Source organism: Indicator indicator, chromosome 3 (assembly GCF_027791375.1).
Source record: "Indicator indicator isolate 239-I01 chromosome 3, UM_Iind_1.1, whole genome shotgun sequence".
In the NCBI taxonomy this organism is placed as follows: Eukaryota; Metazoa; Chordata; class Aves; order Piciformes; family Indicatoridae; genus Indicator; species Indicator indicator.
The window spans coordinates 9,329,031-9,347,160 of NC_072012.1; the positions used below are offsets into that span (position 1 = coordinate 9,329,031).

Sequence of the window (18,130 nt, forward strand, 5' to 3'; positions counted from 1 at the left end):
GTCCACCCAAGTGCTCAGGAGGCCCCCAATCCAGTAAGTGCCTGAAGCAGACAACCTGCAAGTGAGGGGGTGACTCTGGTCCAGAACCACAGGACAGTCCCACCCAGCCCACACTAAGAGTGGCAAGACCACCCCAGTCACCAATGGGACACAGTGAGAGAGCACTCCCCTCTTCCTTCCTGCCCCTGCAGCACCACGGCAAGGACAAAACTTCAACTCACCTTTACCACAGAATCCATCTGGAAAAACAAACCCAAAGTACCCAACAAGCCCAAACTGCCTAAAAGCTAGCCCCTTCCTCACCAGTCAAGAGACAAGGGAAAGACCTGCCTGGTGGCATCCCTTTTTCTCTGTGTCATCTGCAAGTAGTCCCCACCTTGGTCTCAGTGCCATGTATCAGACAAGCGCATAAAGCAAACCTGATGAAAGATGTGGTAAAGCAGCACTGCATTCCCCTCCCAAAAAAAAAAAAAAAAAATCACATTGAGTTTTATTACAGAGATGTCCTCGTGCTGCCATCCTCCATCAAACCCCTTCATCTCTTTTAGAAACATTTCTGGATTTTGCTCTAAGCCTTTGGAAAATCCCTTGCAAGTGATTGGGGGATCACGACAACCAGCCTGGTTACTCAAGTACAACACAGGGCTCTTCTGCAGGCTCCACAGGAGAACTACCAACAGCTCAGCAACCACACATCCTGCTTCTCCCCATCCCCTTCCTGAAACAGCTACAGGCAAGGAGGCAGGAACACCAAAATCCTTTGCCCAGTTGCCTTCCCATATTCAAGCATTACACCAGGATTTTGTGTAAACATGCCTTGATTAATGAGAAGCTTGGCTACAGAACTGAATTACCAAAAATCAAATAATGAATGACAAGGATAGCTGGTGCTAATCTAACACATCCACACAGAGATTCTAATAAATGTAATTACACTATTTCTGTAACACGTTTTGGTTCTTTCTTTCTGCCTCCTAATTAGCCACTGGCAAGCAGGAAGAGGAGTGCAGACACAATGAGTGCCAAGACATCCAAGCATGCCTCTTCCATGAATCTGCTTTCATCTGACTCAGTACTGCATTAGCAGAAAGGAGACATTTAGGCTGTTTATTCACGAGTTATTTCTGATCTATTCATAGTACCAGTAATGATCTACCAAATAGAGAGGACTTCTGGCAGGGAGACTTTGGCCTGTTTTGGAGACTGCTGGGCAGAGTCCCTTGAGAGGCAGTCCTGAGGGGCCAAGGAGTCCAAGAACACTGGACTCTGTTCAAGAGGGAACTCTTAAAGATGCAGGAACCCATGTTCTGAAAGACAAGCCAGCACAGAGGAAGGCCACGATCTTACTGAAAATGTTAGCATTCCAGGAAAAAACATCTCAAATCAAAAGCCAACAGAAGAGGTTTTTCCTCCTCCTGCCTTTTTGTTTGAGTAAGTCACTTAGCAGTCCTGCTTGACTCTATTCCACCTGCAAGGATGGGGCAGTATTTCTATCACATCACGGAGAAAGATCAGTTCATAAAAAACCAGAACCCTCCAAAGATTTCATTTGTAGTTGAAGAAAAGGGGGTTTTATGTTATGCTGTCTAAAATGCTCTTGGTTTTGTAGGTTATGACTACTAAGTGGCATAAGCATAGATGAGCCTAAGAGCATCTTTCCTACACAGGAAAGGTACCAAAGATTTGTTTAGACACTGATTATCAACATAATTGTCATCAACCATCTAGAACTACCACTTTAGGTATGCTGACAAGACACCACAAAGTTGCACTTCCTTCTAAATGAGCTCCATGCCAGTTGCTTGATCTGCCTTGGTTAATTACACAGTGACATAGAAGAGCTTACTTATCTCATATTAGCTGCTTAGAATTAACACTGAAGTATTATTCTGTGACATGATTCCTAACATTAGGTTTAAACAGTCAAAGTTATATACCCAGTAACTCCACAGAGTTACTAAAAGAACGACATAAAAATAGCACAAAGAAGCTAAATTCAGATAACTAAGAAGCATAAACAATGAAATTAAAGAAAAGAATATTTTGGTTGCCCCACAGTTCAAGAAAGATGTTGAGTTGCTCAAACATGTCCAGCGAAGGGCAACAAGGCTGGTGAGGGGTCTGGAACAGAAGCCCTATGAGGAGTGGCTGAGGGAGCTGGGGTTGTTTAGCCTGGAGAAGAGGAGGCTCAGGGGAGACCTTATTGCCATCTACAACTACCTGAAGGGTGGTTATAGTCAGGTGGGGATTGGTTTCTTCTCCCAGGCAACCAGCAACAGAACAAGAGGACACAGTCTCAAGCTGTGCAGGGGGAAGTTTAGGCTTGATCTTAGAAATAAGTTCTTCAAAGAAAGAGAGACTGCTCATTGGAATGGGCTGCCCAGGGAGGGGGTGGGGTTGACATCCCTGGAGGTGTTATAGAAAGGACTGGATAAGGCATTTAGTGCAATGGTCTAGCTGATCAGTTAGGGTTGGGTGAACGGTTGGACTTGATGATCCTTGAGGTCTTTTCCAACCTGGTTGATTCTATGATTCGAATTCCTTCTATATTAAGCCATTACGTAGTGAAATGCTATGCATTCCTGATAAGAAAAATCTCTTTGAGAATGTTTTCCTTTCAATTCCAAGGAATACAAGACCAGTACACAGGAACTGCAAGAGTAAAGACCAAAGATTGTTCACCCTGTATCATGCCTTAACCAGTAGGAAACATAAAAGGACAGGGAAGAGTAGATGACAAAAGCAGGGGTACATTACCTTTCTTCTCATTACCCTCACAGCCTGCAACAATTTGCAGGTCAGTGACCTTCTCTGCCAGAGATCTGCATATGGGGCAGCTTCCTCTGGATCTCTTTTACTCACCTGTTCATGTTCTCCTTGGACCCATATAACCTATTTTGCAACTGACAAACCCCTGTGACCATGAACCCCACAGTTTTTACTATACGTTGTGTGTTTTGGATTTGAGGTTTCTTTTCATACCTATCAATTTACAATTTTATGCAGTGGCTTTCTTCACAGAAGACAGAGCAATTACTACCTACACATTGTATTCACACCACCCACCTTAGGAGTCCTTATCGCACACAAGACCTGAAACAGCCTTTTTCTAACGTGAGAAGTCCTAGCCTAACAGTCAAACATTCCCTGTATAGAACTCACCACCACAGCACCTCTGCTGCCTTTCTTTGAACCTTTTCAAGTCTGTAAGACTAAAGATGAGCATGTGCCATGGAATCATGCTGTATCACACTTCGTAACTTCTAACATCTGACTTCCTCTGCTGCTGCTTCTGATTTTGCTCTGCTTTTCTGCAAAACAGGCTAAGGTAATTGAGCATCATATTATTTCCATCAACCTCCTTATCTCAACCATAGTGCTTTTTGTGTTACTTTCCCTCCCAGTCTTTGGGGGCAGAGGGGCTTGATTGTGAGAGCAGACTGTCTTAAGCCAGGACATATACCAATAACACATCTTACCTATGCCCTCAAATGCTTTCTAGAGTGTTTCTGGTCACCTTAGAAAACTTCACTTTCTAGAACACTTTTGACCCCACAGGACTTAATAACATCAACTACTGTGCACCATCTATAGACACTCGCTTTGAAAAAGTGGAATTCAAATTAGATCATAAAATAATTAGAGAAACGTTTTCCAAGACAGGGCAATTCCAGATGTTAAATTTAGAGAGACAATTGAACATCGTATGTCAGCATGAAATACCAAATTGAGACAGCCTCTTAAGGGAATCTGCCAGTTTCCTCTAAGTATCTGATGACAGCAAGGGTCAAGACAATTAACAGGATACAGTTACCTGTTATTGAACTTTAGGGAACAGAAATAAACTCATTTTCATCCAATAGTTATCAGCTACTTTGCTGTATTTCAGCCTTTCACAGTGCATGGTAGTTTAATTCCCCAGAAGCGGCATCCTAACCTTGCTAAAAACCATGTGCAATTCCATGAGGAACTGAAGCAGGTCTTCTAATGAATAAATTAAATTCATGGGATAACACCAGAGGAATCACCTAGTTATGCATTTTACCAAACAAACTTATGTTGAAAGTTTCTGTGTTTCCTAACTGACATAACTGTGGGAATTTACTGCAATGTAACCATCCTCCCTTAATAGAGGCAACCTTGATTATTCCACTGGGTGACTGCATTTACACCCAATGGAAGAGGGACAAATGGCTATGCATTCACTACTGCTGCTTCCAGAACCACCCAGCAATGGTCCCAAACTTTTCAAGACCAAAACCCAATCTTTAAAGATCACCTGGTAACTTCTGAAGCATGCTGGCACTGCAGGAGTGCAGAAACTTTGTAACAGAGCAAACTTGCCTTTTCAACACTACATACAGACTATTTTTGTTCTCTGCCAAAGCAATCAGTCTCATCAAAGACTGCTAGTCCTCTAAATTTGTGACAGCCAGTGTCCCTGTTTTCACACTTAATACATACCACTGTCAAAGCACTATCTAAAAGACTACCATGGTAGATCAGGTAAAACCAGCAAACCTCATTTTGGAAGAATTCTGGTATTACAAAACTACTTATAGTGTTACTGAAGTATAGTGCTGTTACTGTTTCAGGTATGTACCTCCCCCAGGATCATATATTGGCTACAGGCTACTAGTTAGCATCATGCTGCCAAGGCAGAAAAAAAGTGCAATTACTACAACAGCAGTTTGCAGGAAAGCAGAGCTATTACTTACACACATCTGCTATCACACACTGGTACTTTCCAAATACAGTTTCCTTGTTCTAAGGAGAAACAATGGCAGCAGCTCTCCAAGTGAGCACTTGGCAATTTCACACTGGAAGTCATAATTCTCACTTGCCTTCTAGATCACAAACCCACCCACTTTTATAAGCTGACAACCAACACTTTCACCCATCTTACGGCCAAGATTTAAAAACAAAACACCAAACAAAAAAAACCCAACAGCAAAAACCCACAACTGTTTGACACTGCATCTCTCTCAACTGGGTGTCCAACTTGACAGGAATACATAAGAAGATTAGTCCACAGAAGAAGGAACGTATTTTAAAAAACAAGACCTTTACAAATCCACTTTGCTTTAGCCTTCATACTTTAGAAAGCAACCCAAAGTTTTAGTTAATGATGTATCCAACAAACCAAATGTCTATGCCAGTGCCAATGTATTTCAGAGTTGACTAGGCAGGACTCCCTTTAGCATTTCCATTATTATTAACATAAGGCTTTTAAGATAACAAATAGAGCTGGCTAGCTAAAAATGAAAGTGTCTGCCCACTCACATACATCCCAGTGAAACCTCCTCTTACTGCAAAAGCATGTTGGTGCTTTTGCACAAACCACATTCATACGAGGAAGAAAAAAAAATGATTCCTCTAAGAGCTTATCATTTCACTGTCAGACCACCAAAAGGGTAAGAAACCAGTCCAAGGTGGACCTGCATGCACTGCATGTAACTTGCAAAACTAGATTTGGAAACCACCAATGCCCTTGACAGCATAGCAGCTTTTCATCATGCAGGCACATTGTATGGGTGAGAAAAGGCATCATTCCTCAACAGTCCTAAGTGAAGCAAAGGATTTTAATTTAGTCTACAACAGAACAACTGAAAATGAGGAAAAAAAAAATAGTTTTCTGGGGAAACAGTCATTACTCGTTAAAAGGGGGAGGAAGAGTAAAAAGGAATTTCAGTAACATCAGTGACCAACTAACTTCAGTCAGAAAGAATTCAAAACTGCCCTAAACCCACTAGCACCTTACTCCTCAAGAAAAAGAGTAACTACTCTAACACTACTATTCTGTTTAATAAGTGGAGATTTACCCTACCATTAACTGCTGAAAACATGCCAACCCTTTCCATTTGTAACTAGCATCACTACTTCAATTTGCCCTCCAAAGAAGAGACTTAAACAGCTACAAATCCCTGCAGAACTCTGGAGGACTTGCACATGGGTGTACTTCAGTGAAGTGGCCCAGGGAATGAGATAATAAGACTTAATATTTGAGAGGCTTTCTAGCTTTTTGCCTCCAGTCTGCAACATGACCATAATTTGACACTTCTGCTCTGTTTCTCCTGCCCTCACTCTCTAGGTCTCTCTCTCATCTACCACATGACCCCCAACCAGCCTCTCTCTTCAAACTTAAACACAATTACAAAATACAGTTTATAAAACCAGAAACAGTTACAACATTTTTGTTGAGACGTCACTACCTCTGCCTCATGACAGTTGCAAGGTCTCAAGTAGGAACACATGAGCTGAGAGAGAAAGATCTTATTTAGAAAATCCCTCAGCAAAAGCACAAGAAGGCAATGTATTTTTTTTTCTATTTTTCCCCTACCACTGGGCTTACAAACACCCTTCCCCTTGTGATTCTGGTCACACAGTTTACTGCTTTTTGGTGATGCCACTTTACTTTAAGTAAAGAAGATAAATCTTAGCATTCTCCCATCCAAATCAAAGCACTAAAGTGTACATCTCACATTTGAAAAGACGCACAGCATCTCTGAAGCACCTAAATCCCTGAAGCATCTCATGTACACCTTTACACCTTGGTCCTTAACTGAAAGGAAAAAAAGCTGCTTATGAAATACAATCCAGTATGAATTGTGAGAAATCAGACGAAAGAACACAGCATTGTGTAACCCATGCTTGCAATATCCAAGATCAAAGGGGATGAAATTAGTTCCCCTTTAGTCACATAAAACATGGCCTAGCAGCAATTCATACGACACTTTGAGTGAAGTTTAGTCATGCTCATTATGAAAAACATGGGTCAGCCACTCAGATCTTCATTATTTAGGCAGAATTAAACTTCTCATTAAAACCAAGTGGGGGGGGTGGGGTGGAAAAAAGGCAGTTAAGCATTCCTATGGCATATATAAAACATGGACTTATACAGAGCTTTATCTCCAAGCAGTTTGCTTGGAGTTTGCTGCTTTGTTTCTGAAAAGATAAGATCAGGCAGTAACATAGTAGAAGTGACCCTTAGGACACAATAAACTAATCCCCTCAAAACTGACTGCTTAAATCACACTAAACACCTCCATTGTTATGGATTGATGAGCGTTATAAAAACTTAAAATCCACTTCCCAAGGTCTTTTAAGGCAAGTAAACAAATATATTCCTTACTGAAAGGATAACATTGCTAGATATTCAGGAACTCATTATTCTCTGAAAAAGCGGAGGAACAAGTATATAGTGAAACCCTTCACAGCTTTTAGCAGAATACCATAAAGTAATTTCAAAACACTTCCCTCATCTTTGATGATGTTTCAGCATCTCCAGGCAATTAAATTCTTCATAGTGCAGAGATAGCTCAAGATTCACTGGCATTTTAATCCATTACTCAAGTTCCTGCTGATCAAGTGGAGCCCTCTGAGAGTAGACCAAGAACTCCCAAGTCACATTTTATCCAAACTTAACAGTTACTATGCAAGCAGAGATTGGAGCTAAAGCTATCTGTGTCACTTCCAGACAGAGATACTCATGAAGGACAAGTGCAGAGTCCTGCATCTGGGGGTGAATAACACCAGGCACCAGTACAGACTAGGGGCTGTCCTGCTGGAAAGCAGCTCCATGGAGAAAGACCTTGCCTAGTGGACAGTAAATTACCCATGGGACAGCAATGTGCCCTTGTGACCAAGAGGGTCAATGGCATCCTGGGGTGCATTAAGAAAACTGTGTCCAGAACTGTGTCCAGCAGGTCTAGAAGGGTTCTCCTCCTCCTCTACTGTGCCCTGCTGAGACCACATCTGGAATACTGCGTCCAGTTTTGGGCTCCCCTGTTCAAGACAGAGTCCAATAGACAGGATGACTGCAGGACTTGAAACACCTCTCCTGTGAAGAAAGACTGAGAACAGGGGCTGAGAAGGGATCTTATCAACATCTATAAATATCTGATGGGTGGGTGTGAGGATGAAGGTGATGGTCTCTTTTCAGTGGTGCCCAGTGATAGGACAAGGAACAATGGGTACAAGCTAGAACCCAGGAGGTTCCACCTCAGCACAAGGACACACTTCTTTATGGTGAGGGTGATGGAGCACTGGAACAGGCTGTCCAGAGAGGTTGTGGGGTCTCCTTTGGAGACTTTCAAAACCCACCTAGATACACTCCTGTGCAGCCTGCCCCAGGTGATCCTGCTATGGCAGGGGGGTTGAACTCAATCTCTAGAGGTCACTTCCAACCCCTAACATTCTGTGATTGTAATCAAGGAAAACACCTCCAAGTGTTCAAAGGCTGAGTGCTGCCAGTTGTCCTACAGTAGACCCTACATGCTGCAGCCCCAATGGATCAATGAAGCGGCAGCAATGCCTAATGAAAATTTCCCAAAATTGCGATTCCAGGGACAGAGGCAGCCTCTGGCAATTATTGATTTCCCTCCTCTGCATGGTAGCTTACAAAAAGCTAGGTCACTATTGAGCTATAAAGATTTTCATAACACCGACAGTAATATCAAGACCAGGGGCAGCTTCAGCCCAATTCAATAAGCACAACCTGACAGGAAGGGGAGACACAACAAGTCCAAGAAAGCAATTTCCCACAAGGAGAGCCAGACACTGCAGAACAGATCAGGTGGATTCAAATGCACTTCAAACATCGAGCACACCTGTATGTGGAAACATCCTGGAATGCTTCAAAACTGGTCCTAACATGAAGGACTATTGATTGCCTGCCACATGCTATGCTTTCAGATAAATCCAGTTGTAAGAAAGAAAATTATGCAAAGAATATTTTGAAACACCAGATTCAGCCTAAATACCAGCACCAGTAGCCACTTCCTCATTCTTCAGTGGCAGAAAGAATAAGGTCCCAAAAGGAATGGCTCTTGGTGTCACAACACACTATCTACCTGCAAAACAATACATTCACCTCAAAGGGATTTAACTCTGAGACCCTCAATGTAATATGTTTAAGGAACCCCCAGAGAAGGAGGTAAAGAGTATTATTGTTTTCAGGGTTCAACTTCTACATAGCACACAGTCAGTATTTCAGTACCAGAGAGACCAGGCAAATCAAAATCACAGGAACTTCATTTTAAAGTCTTGTTTCTAAAACAGGACTGAAAACAACTCTATAGAACCTTAGGTGTAGCATTCATGACTTGAACAGTAAGAATTTGGAAGCAGGGGAGGGAAGTTAAAAAATTACTTAGGACTGTTACTGCATCTGATTAACTTCAGTCAACACAACTGCTACTGAAGTGTGCCCAGGCTCTATTGAAGTGTACCACAACAGCTCTACAGGAGCAGTATGATGCTCTCTATCCTAACTGTATTTTATTTCACACACAGAGACAAGTAATCAATAGATTCTTTGAGATAACACACACAAAAAAAGAACCCAACCTTGGTTCTCTAACAGTCATCCTGTTAAGCCCAAGGAGCTGCAAACAGACCAAAAGTGGCCTGTTTCACATTCTTTTGAATACTGACAGGAATAAAGTAGCTTCACTATTCTGTAGGCTGCTGAGACCATGAATTGATTTTTGTACAGAATTTCTCCCTACATCTTATCATTCACTTCAGAGTAATACTTCTAGTGTCCATGAGCTGTTTTCGAGGAAAAGAAGATTCATCAATCATTACTATGTATTTAATCACAGGGGTTTGTTTTTTTCCCAAAACATGATCAAAATGTAAGACATACTGGAGTTTTACTCCTGAAAAGTTTGCAACCTCTGAGCTTTCTCTATTGATCAGCATCCTGAACACAGAAGAGAGGGGAGACCAACATGCTTCACCCTTCCGGAAACTAAACCTTCCATTTCTTTGGAAAGAATGCAACCAGAGATACTGTTAAATTCTTAGAAGATCCATTCTGAACTGCAAAGGTAAGCTGTATTTTAATTCCTAAGACAGATCTCTCATTCTTCCTACAGTACAAAAGCAAACCCAGGCTGGAACCCCTCTCCTATAAAGACAGGCTGACAGAGTTGGGGTTGTTCAGCCTGGAGAAGAGAAGGCTCCAGGGAGACCTGAAAGGAGGCCTACAAGAAATCTGAGGAGGGACTGCATGTATCAATAGGACAAGGCATGATGGTTTTAAACTGAAGAAGAGCAGATTTAGATTGAACATTAGGAAGAAGTTATTTCCCATGTGGGTGGTGGAACACTGGAACACATTGCCCTGGGAGGTGGTGGGCTCCCCACTGCTGGAGACATTCAAGGTCAGGATGGAAGGGGCTCTGAGCAACCTGATCTCCTGATCTAGTGTGGCAGTTTGACCCTGGCTGGGGGCTAGATGTCCACCAAAGCCACTCTATCACTCTCCTTGTTAGATAGGACAAGGGAGACAGAAAAGGTAAGAAGCGGCTCATAGGTCAAGATAAGAGCAGTTCAATAAAGGGAATGTTGGGAAAGCACAGCCTTGGTGCCGTGCGAGCACCGCTCAGCAGTAGCCAAAACATTGGTGTGTTAGCAACACCTCTCCAGCTGCCACTACAAAAGATGCTATGGGGAGAACTAACTCCATCTCAGCCAAACCAAACACATCTAGTTAGCAAAGTCCCTCCTCACTGCAGGGAGGTTGGACTAGATCACCTCTAGAGGTCCCTTCCAACTCAATGATTTCTATGATCATATGATTCAAAATAGATTGGTGACTAGTACTAGGAGATTGGACTAGATGACCTCTAGAGGTCCCTTCCAACTCAATGAGTTCTATGATTATAGGATTCAAAATAGATTAGCAACTAGTACCCTGTTAAAGATTTAGAGAACAGACTGATAGACCAACAAAACAAACAGTTAACAGTATCAACTAGAACTACAATATTTAACACATAAGAGATGGCTGGTTTAGAATACCCTGACTATTCCCTTTGTCAGGCTTCCTGAAGGACTAATTAAAAAAAAAAATATCTGGGTATCCAGCAACTGCTGTTAGCATCCAAATATTAACAGCAGCATGCCTTGTTTTAAAAGCTAAACTGCTTACCTAGTTGTGGCTACAATGTTCTGACAGGTATTGTGTGGGAGAGTTTCTTATTTGTTTGGATTTGGGTTTTGGGGTTTTTTTTTGTTTGTTTGTGTGTTTTTTGGGTGTTTTGGGTTTTTTTTTTTTTTTTGCTTTTGCTTCCTTACTTCAGAATCTCCACTCTGATTCTTATAATTTGAACATGTATCATTTGGGCAGGACATGAAAATCTCATAATGCTTCTCTCCATTAAAAAGAGAGAATAAACTAATAACCCAACTGCACAAAAAAATTGTAAAAGTTACCAAAATCAACCCCCAAAACCCAACCACCCTACCCCCCAATCACCACAACAACAAAACCCAACCCACATTATATGACTGATCAGGGATGCTGTCTGTCAAGCTCCTGACAGAAGCTAATCTTCTGTCAAATTAAAAATCCCTTGACACACTGGTGTGTAATAGAAAGCCTGACAGGCCATTAGTGACAACAGCATGAGCAAGGTTCTAATAAATAACAAAAATGGAATTTTAAATAAACCACCATATAAAACACACCAAAAAAAAACCCCAACCCGGGGAGCTGCAGCCCCATAGTTTACCCCAGACTGCTATTCTCTATGTTTGATCTTACACAGATACTCTTAAATATCCCATGCTTGATTGCACAAGCAGCAGGATGGGATCCTACAGCACAAGACTTCAATACTCCTTCTGATACTTGTTATTTTCTCCTCAGTCTTAATAGTAAAGATCGTAATTTGCCTTTCTATAATGCTATATAATCCTAATCTCAACAGCACAAGGCATCCCAGTGCGAGATTCTTATTTGTCCTCGTCTCAGCCCCCACCATCCCAGCACAGAAACACACCACAGCAAAACCACAGCCTCTCTTCTGCCCTGTGACACCAACAGGAAGAAGCCTCATCAACAAAAAGCATGCCACTTAGCACAGCCCTGCCAGAAAGCAAATTTCCCAGCAACCACCTTCAACTGCTTTGTTCTTACTGATGCATTACAGAAAGAGACATACCTTAAGAATTGGCAGTGTGTCCTGGCTTTAAAATTACCTGCTCCAGCCCTGATACAAGGATCCAAAATTACCGTCCCCCCCCCGCCCCAGACTTGCCCAATGTCGTTGGAGTAAAAACAGTACTCCTCACAGGAGTGTCCCAGCCCAGCATCATAAACTCTTCTCTTCCACAGCATGGCCAGACATGCTTCTTGTCCCTGGACCTTGCTGGGATAGAAAGCAAGACAGATCCTTTGCAGGACCTGGCAAGCACATACCCTCTCCCCATCAGTCCTGCACACAGGGCTGCTGGAAAAGCAGAAGCACATTCTCATCCCATGACCAAACCCACTGGCTCTCAGAATTGACTTCAGCTGTGGTTTCTCCTATACCACTCTACCCAAACACACAACCATACATCAAACATCTATGTGCATGCTGATTTCAGAAATTTCTCCCAGACAGTTCTCTATGTCAGGGAAAGAAAATTTAAAAAAAAAAAAAATCACGAAAAGAACAACAACAAATAACTTTAAAATCACCTTCCTCTTCTACCTCTAAAAAAACCAAACCAAAGAATAACCCAACAACCCACCACCATAAATCACACATTGGAATTTTCACATTGGAATTTCTCTGCATCTTGCTCATCTTTCTCAAACACAAATCTGAGGTTCAGTGCCCAAGGTGAGCTGGTTAAATTGCAATGACTAACTCCAATTTAAATAAACTGTTCTGATCTTGTCTGATCTTGCTTTGCATTTCTATTTTCTAGAACTTTTTCCAGAAAGAAATACATATTATTCCTGGATGGAATACTTTCATATTTTTTTTCTTTTTACTGATTGGAAGCTATTCTAGAGATTTTTTCTAATTATTATTTTATTTATACCTTACTTGCATTAATATTTTCTTTTTTTGCCTCTTCAGTATTTGACTACCTATTTTTTTATTGAACATTACATATTTACTAGATGAAAAACATTTTATAAATAGGACAGAAGAGCTTGTACAAATATTAAGGTACAAATAATAAAAAATGTATTTTAAACTCAAATTAAATCCTTCTAAATATGTTGAATGAGCTAATTCCAGGAGGAACTATGAATGAAAAAATATGTTTTCTTTCTGCATGTAAGTTACTCTTGTCAAACCAGTTCCGTATTGCAGTAAATTCTCAGGAGACACTTTCACCTACTCAGTGGCCACACTTTCTTCAAAGCTGCAGAAGCAAATATATGTTTCTTGAATATTAGAATTTAATTAAAAGTTATTACACTATGATAAAGGCCTGAATTAAATACTTTCAAATCCAAATTATTCATTCTTCTTTTTAATTCTACATTTTAACCTCTTTTGCTTTCCAAAAATTCCTTCCACCCATTCTTCATCCTTCTGCCCACATTTTCCCACTTGAGTCTTCATGTTTCCATTGTATTTTTACAATACTCACATGCACAAGCACTTACTTCATGCCAGGTCACCTGTCTTTCTCCCAGGAAGGCTAGAGGTCTATTTATTTCCAGGACTTACTCATCAAGATAATCACCCCACTGACTTTACTCACATGACAAGCCCTGAGGTACACTGCTGCACAAACAAGTCCAAGCAATTCTCACACTTTGAAGATGAACCTTATTTCTCCTGCTGTCCCTATGCCAAGTTCACCCTCTTCTCATTAACACTCAGTCAAACATGAGAACACTTCCCCTACCACCAGGAACCCAAACAGAAGAAACACTTCATTACTGGTATCAGGCCTTCTGTAGGGTCCACCCTCTCCACTGGCACCTGTGACCACCACCATGGTGTACAGACCTTTACTGCCTGGTGACAGCAGCTTTCAACTGCTTGTTTATTCCCAGTTTCCTGCAGCCCACTAGGCAGCCACCTGTTTCTCATGTCCCTTACAATTTCCCCACCTGGCTACACATTTCCATGACCAATCAGCCATGGTTCAAGACATTAGTCAAATCTACCTATGTTTATAAATTCCAGCATGCACAAAGTCACACCTCCACTCAAGCACACTCTGCTACCCTAAAGGCACAGAAGTTTGCTACTGGAGGACTGAAGGATGGAGGGAAATTGATCATCTGACAAAATAACACAGTTGTTTAAGGTACAACCAAAAATAAAACCCTCCCAGATGAGGGTTCTGGTCAAAAAGGAAACTTCAGAGTCCTATGGACTGCCTGGCAGAGGAGACACACAGCAAGACTGTCATTCCCCCAGAAGAAGAACCATTTTGCCAGTGAAATATTCTAACAAGCAGCATTTCAGAGTGACTTTTGTGTATGACACTAGTGTAGTACTCTGCCCTACTGTATGACACTAACATCCAGCCAAGACTTCAGAAAGGCATCACCCTTTCCTCTAAGCAGCTTGGTCAGGAATTGCTCATGAGTCACTATTCTGAAGTACAATGCAGGCTTGCTATATTTTCTATATTGCACAAACAGGACAATATGGAAAATCCCATGCAAGGGGATTTACATTTTTGAACACTATCTGTCCAAATGCTTGTGTGATAGTTTTGAAATAAAGCACTTCCTTCTCACCAAAAGCCAGTGACAGCAAAAATAGCTATTTTCTCCTTAGACTGGGAAATGGGAGATCACTTCAAGGAAACACATAAAGGGAGAGACTCAGTAAGTCCCATTTTACTATTGAGGGGTTAATGCCAGTCAAGGGATAACCTAGAATTTAACATGATCAAAGTCTTTGCCAGCTTGATTTCAAGAGAACTCAGAAAAATCTCACAAGTTTACTTTATTGACACAGCTGAAAAAGATTTGGCCGTTAGAAACAAGAATGCTGCTAATGTAACACCAGCTGTGGGCATGCTTGTCCTGCTGCCCAACAGGTGATGTTCCACAGCCTGGATCACTGGGACTGTTTTGAGTAACAGTACCCAGGTACAAAGAGCAGATAAAACCTCTGTGTTAGCCACCTGAACCCATACAAGACTGTGACTAATTTCATGAGTACTGAACTCAAGGAAAAGCCTTTACATTTGCTGTGCTGCTAGTGTCCAACATACCCTGGAACAGCCCAGCCTATTTCAACTACATTGCATGCTCTGCAACAGCATTTGCTAGTAAAATGTATAAATTTGAACCATAGGATTACAGATGACAACCTTCTGTTCATGTACAGTTTATATTAAGCACCACTCCTAAAGCTCAATGTTGGTTGTTTTGGGGTTTTTTTCTAAGAGAGCTCCCTAGTGAAAAATCACAACACAGGGAAAAAGAGTACTCATTCACTGAGAAGAACAATGTCAGGTAACATTCAGCACAATGAAATGAAGATCTTGGAAAACCCTTCAATATATGAAAGTAGAGACTCACAGCACAGACAGATTCTGCCTCCTAGGGATTAAGGAAGCTTCCTGATATGTTCCTCCCAAATTTGAACAACATTTATAAATCTTAAAAAGCTCATCAAACACTGTGACAATATAAAGGTCCCTATGGCAACCTGAGTTACTAATCTCAAATCCTGAGAGGGGTCCTAGTTTGTGACTGTGTGATGGTTGGGGATTAGCAAGGGGAGCACCAGCAGGAACTCATAGGAGCAACACTGCTCAGAAATAGCCATCACAGAACTCCCTGCATAAAGATAGCCACACTGTCCCACAACCACTGCAGATGATGGTCCATCACATACACAGTTGCCCAGGGCAAGGAAATCTATGGTACTTCTCCATCTGCAAAACACAGAACATGGGGGGAAGGCTTGGCAAACTACAGTGTTTTCAGCTAAATCATAGAATCAGAATGGTCTGGGCCAGAAGGGATCTCCAAAGGTCATCCAGTCTAACGTTCAGCTCTCTTCCCTAGGTAGAAAAATTGAAGATACAAGGCACTCCTGTGGTGACATATACCCTATTTCCACACAGGTATAGACAGGCAGATCTCCACAACCCCTTTGTGCAACAGCCCCTCTGTGCAACAAGCTAAGCAGTTCTTCTAAGGTTTTCCTTTCAAATCTTCATGTGGTGGAAAAGAAGTGCAATGCCATCCTATTACTATGATGAGCTATTGTGGATGTGTGCTCAAACACAAGTGGAGAGGAAGCATTGCTATGCTCCTCTCAGCCACCAGAGTTTTCCCATTTCCCAATTTCTATTCTTACATTTCTATTCCTGCAACTCTTCATTTTCATTCAAACACAGTAAGGTCAAACATGCACTGACAACAGCTTTTCAATGGATGCACTCCCACAGGCATTTAGCTTTTGTGGAATTTGTTTTTCCTGTTTAGTTTCTTTGCCACAACACTTTTTTTTTTTTGTCACTGTAATTTTGTTTACACTACAGTAAAGCATTGAGATCCAATTCCATTAGAAAAATTAAAAAGCATGTAGGAAGCAGAAAGATTCATTTCTCTTTGTTTGCACAAGCTTTCATTATACAAAATTTAAAAATAAATAAAGGGGAAAAGGGTAAAAATAAACTCAGGGAAGACCCCAGTAAGCACTGGAAGGCAAACTGATATATAAAGGTCAGACAGAGAACCAGAGAGATTTCCCCATGACAATCCACATCACAAAGCCAGTAAAATTCAAATCCAAATGCACTCCAAGTTTTATAAGTCTCTTAACTGGAGACTTTTGGAACCTTACAAATAAGGAGGAGCCATTAATAAAGGCCATGCAAGGAACAGGAAAAGTATTGCACATCAATGTTCATAGTTTAAAGCCCTAATCCTGCAAGGACTTCTGGGCGTTCAACAACTTAGTGCACAGGTTCATTCCAGAATATAAAAAAAAAGTTTTGAATAAGGGAGAAATCATTCCTCACATCAAAAACTCACATTATGATCTCTACTGTTGCACGTAAAAATTAATTCTTTCCATTCATTAGCTTAACCAGAAGAGTTTCCTGATGCAAAGGACTTTGGTTAAGGGAGCTGTTGTACCACGCTGTTGCCTGAAGTCAATTTCAACTTCAAACTTCTATTTTGCAATGCATAGGCTATGCCAAAAGCTTAGAGATGTGTCATGTAAACAAGCAGATAGAAAACTAAAGATTAAAAACGTTAAGTGATGACCAAGAACCACAACCTTATGTGCTTATTAGACCATGGCAAGCAGTGTGAAGTCATTTAGTCAGAGAAGGGAGGTTTCTGACTCAGAAGAGGAAAAAAAGACTACCGAGATCATTTGAGACCCATAGGATCTCATGCACCGGCAAGAGTAACCAAAAATGTGTTCTGTTTGTATTCCAAAACACATAATACATGGTTTATACTTAAAAAGCCCCACAAGGGTCTGATTTGCGTAGTGTCTTCTGACCATTTTTCTCCAAGGGCATTTCAGACAATGAAGCAGACAGATGCTCCCTCCAGTTCTTGGGGACTTAGGAAGGAAAAAGGGCCCATCCCTACGACAACAGCACAGCCTGGCATCACACAACAGGTTTCCAGGCCACTACTACCGGCTGCACACGGAGAACCAAGAGACTGGCCCAGCTCGCAGTCGTTCAGGGTCCCCGCTCCCGCCGGGGGCCGCCTGGCCACGGTAGTGCGAAGGAGAAGCCACCGTCGCCCGTTTCCCGCCCCCCCACCCCGCCCAGCTCAGGCTGGCCGGGAGGGCCCGGCCTCCGACTCACCGAGGCCGCTGATCTCTTGGCGGAGGCCGGCGCGGCTCCTCTCCTCCGCTATCGCCCGCAGCATCTGCTGCAGGGAGCGGTCCAGGTCGCCGTTGGCCTCCTCGTCTCTCGGCCCGGTGCGGCCACCGCTCCTGGCAGAGGCCATGCTGCCGCTGCCGGCGATGATCTCATGTCAGGCCGCCCCGCGGAGGCGGCCGCGGCACCCGGCGCTGCTGCTACCGCCGCCGCAGCCCCCGCCGCCCACCACGGCTCTCCCGAGGGCCGCCCAGTAGCAACCGCAAGAAACCTTCCTGGTCCGGATTCCTCCGGCTTGGCGAAGGGCACGACCCTCCCTGGTTCTCCCTCAGAAAGTTTCCCGGGCGTGCCGGTAGCCCCCCGGGACGCCGCGGTCCTTTCCACAAGCGCTACTCAACCGTGCTCGGCTGCTTCCTGCTACAGCAGCCGCGGGGGCGGCCCCGCCGGCGCCTGGCCCGGCCCCCGCTCCGCCTCCTGGGGCCGGGCCAGGCGCCGGCGGGGCCGCTCCCGCCGCGGTTGCTTTACCGTTCCTGAACGGGACACCCACGAGTATTGCTTCTCGAAT

General features: G+C 42.7%; 1 protein-coding gene across 1 annotated transcript in view; it reads right to left on the bottom strand.

Moving 5' to 3' along the window:
• The window catches only part of KIAA0930 (KIAA0930 ortholog), a 70,574-nt gene extending 52,879 nt beyond the window's left edge, over window positions 1-17,695 (bottom strand). Inside the window, exon 1 of the mRNA XM_054399832.1 lies at window positions 17,551-17,695. Within this exon, the coding sequence (XP_054255807.1) occupies window positions 17,551-17,695 (145 nt within the window). The remainder of the gene's footprint in view (window positions 1-17,550) is intronic.
• Window positions 17,696-18,130: the final 435 nt, after the last annotated feature.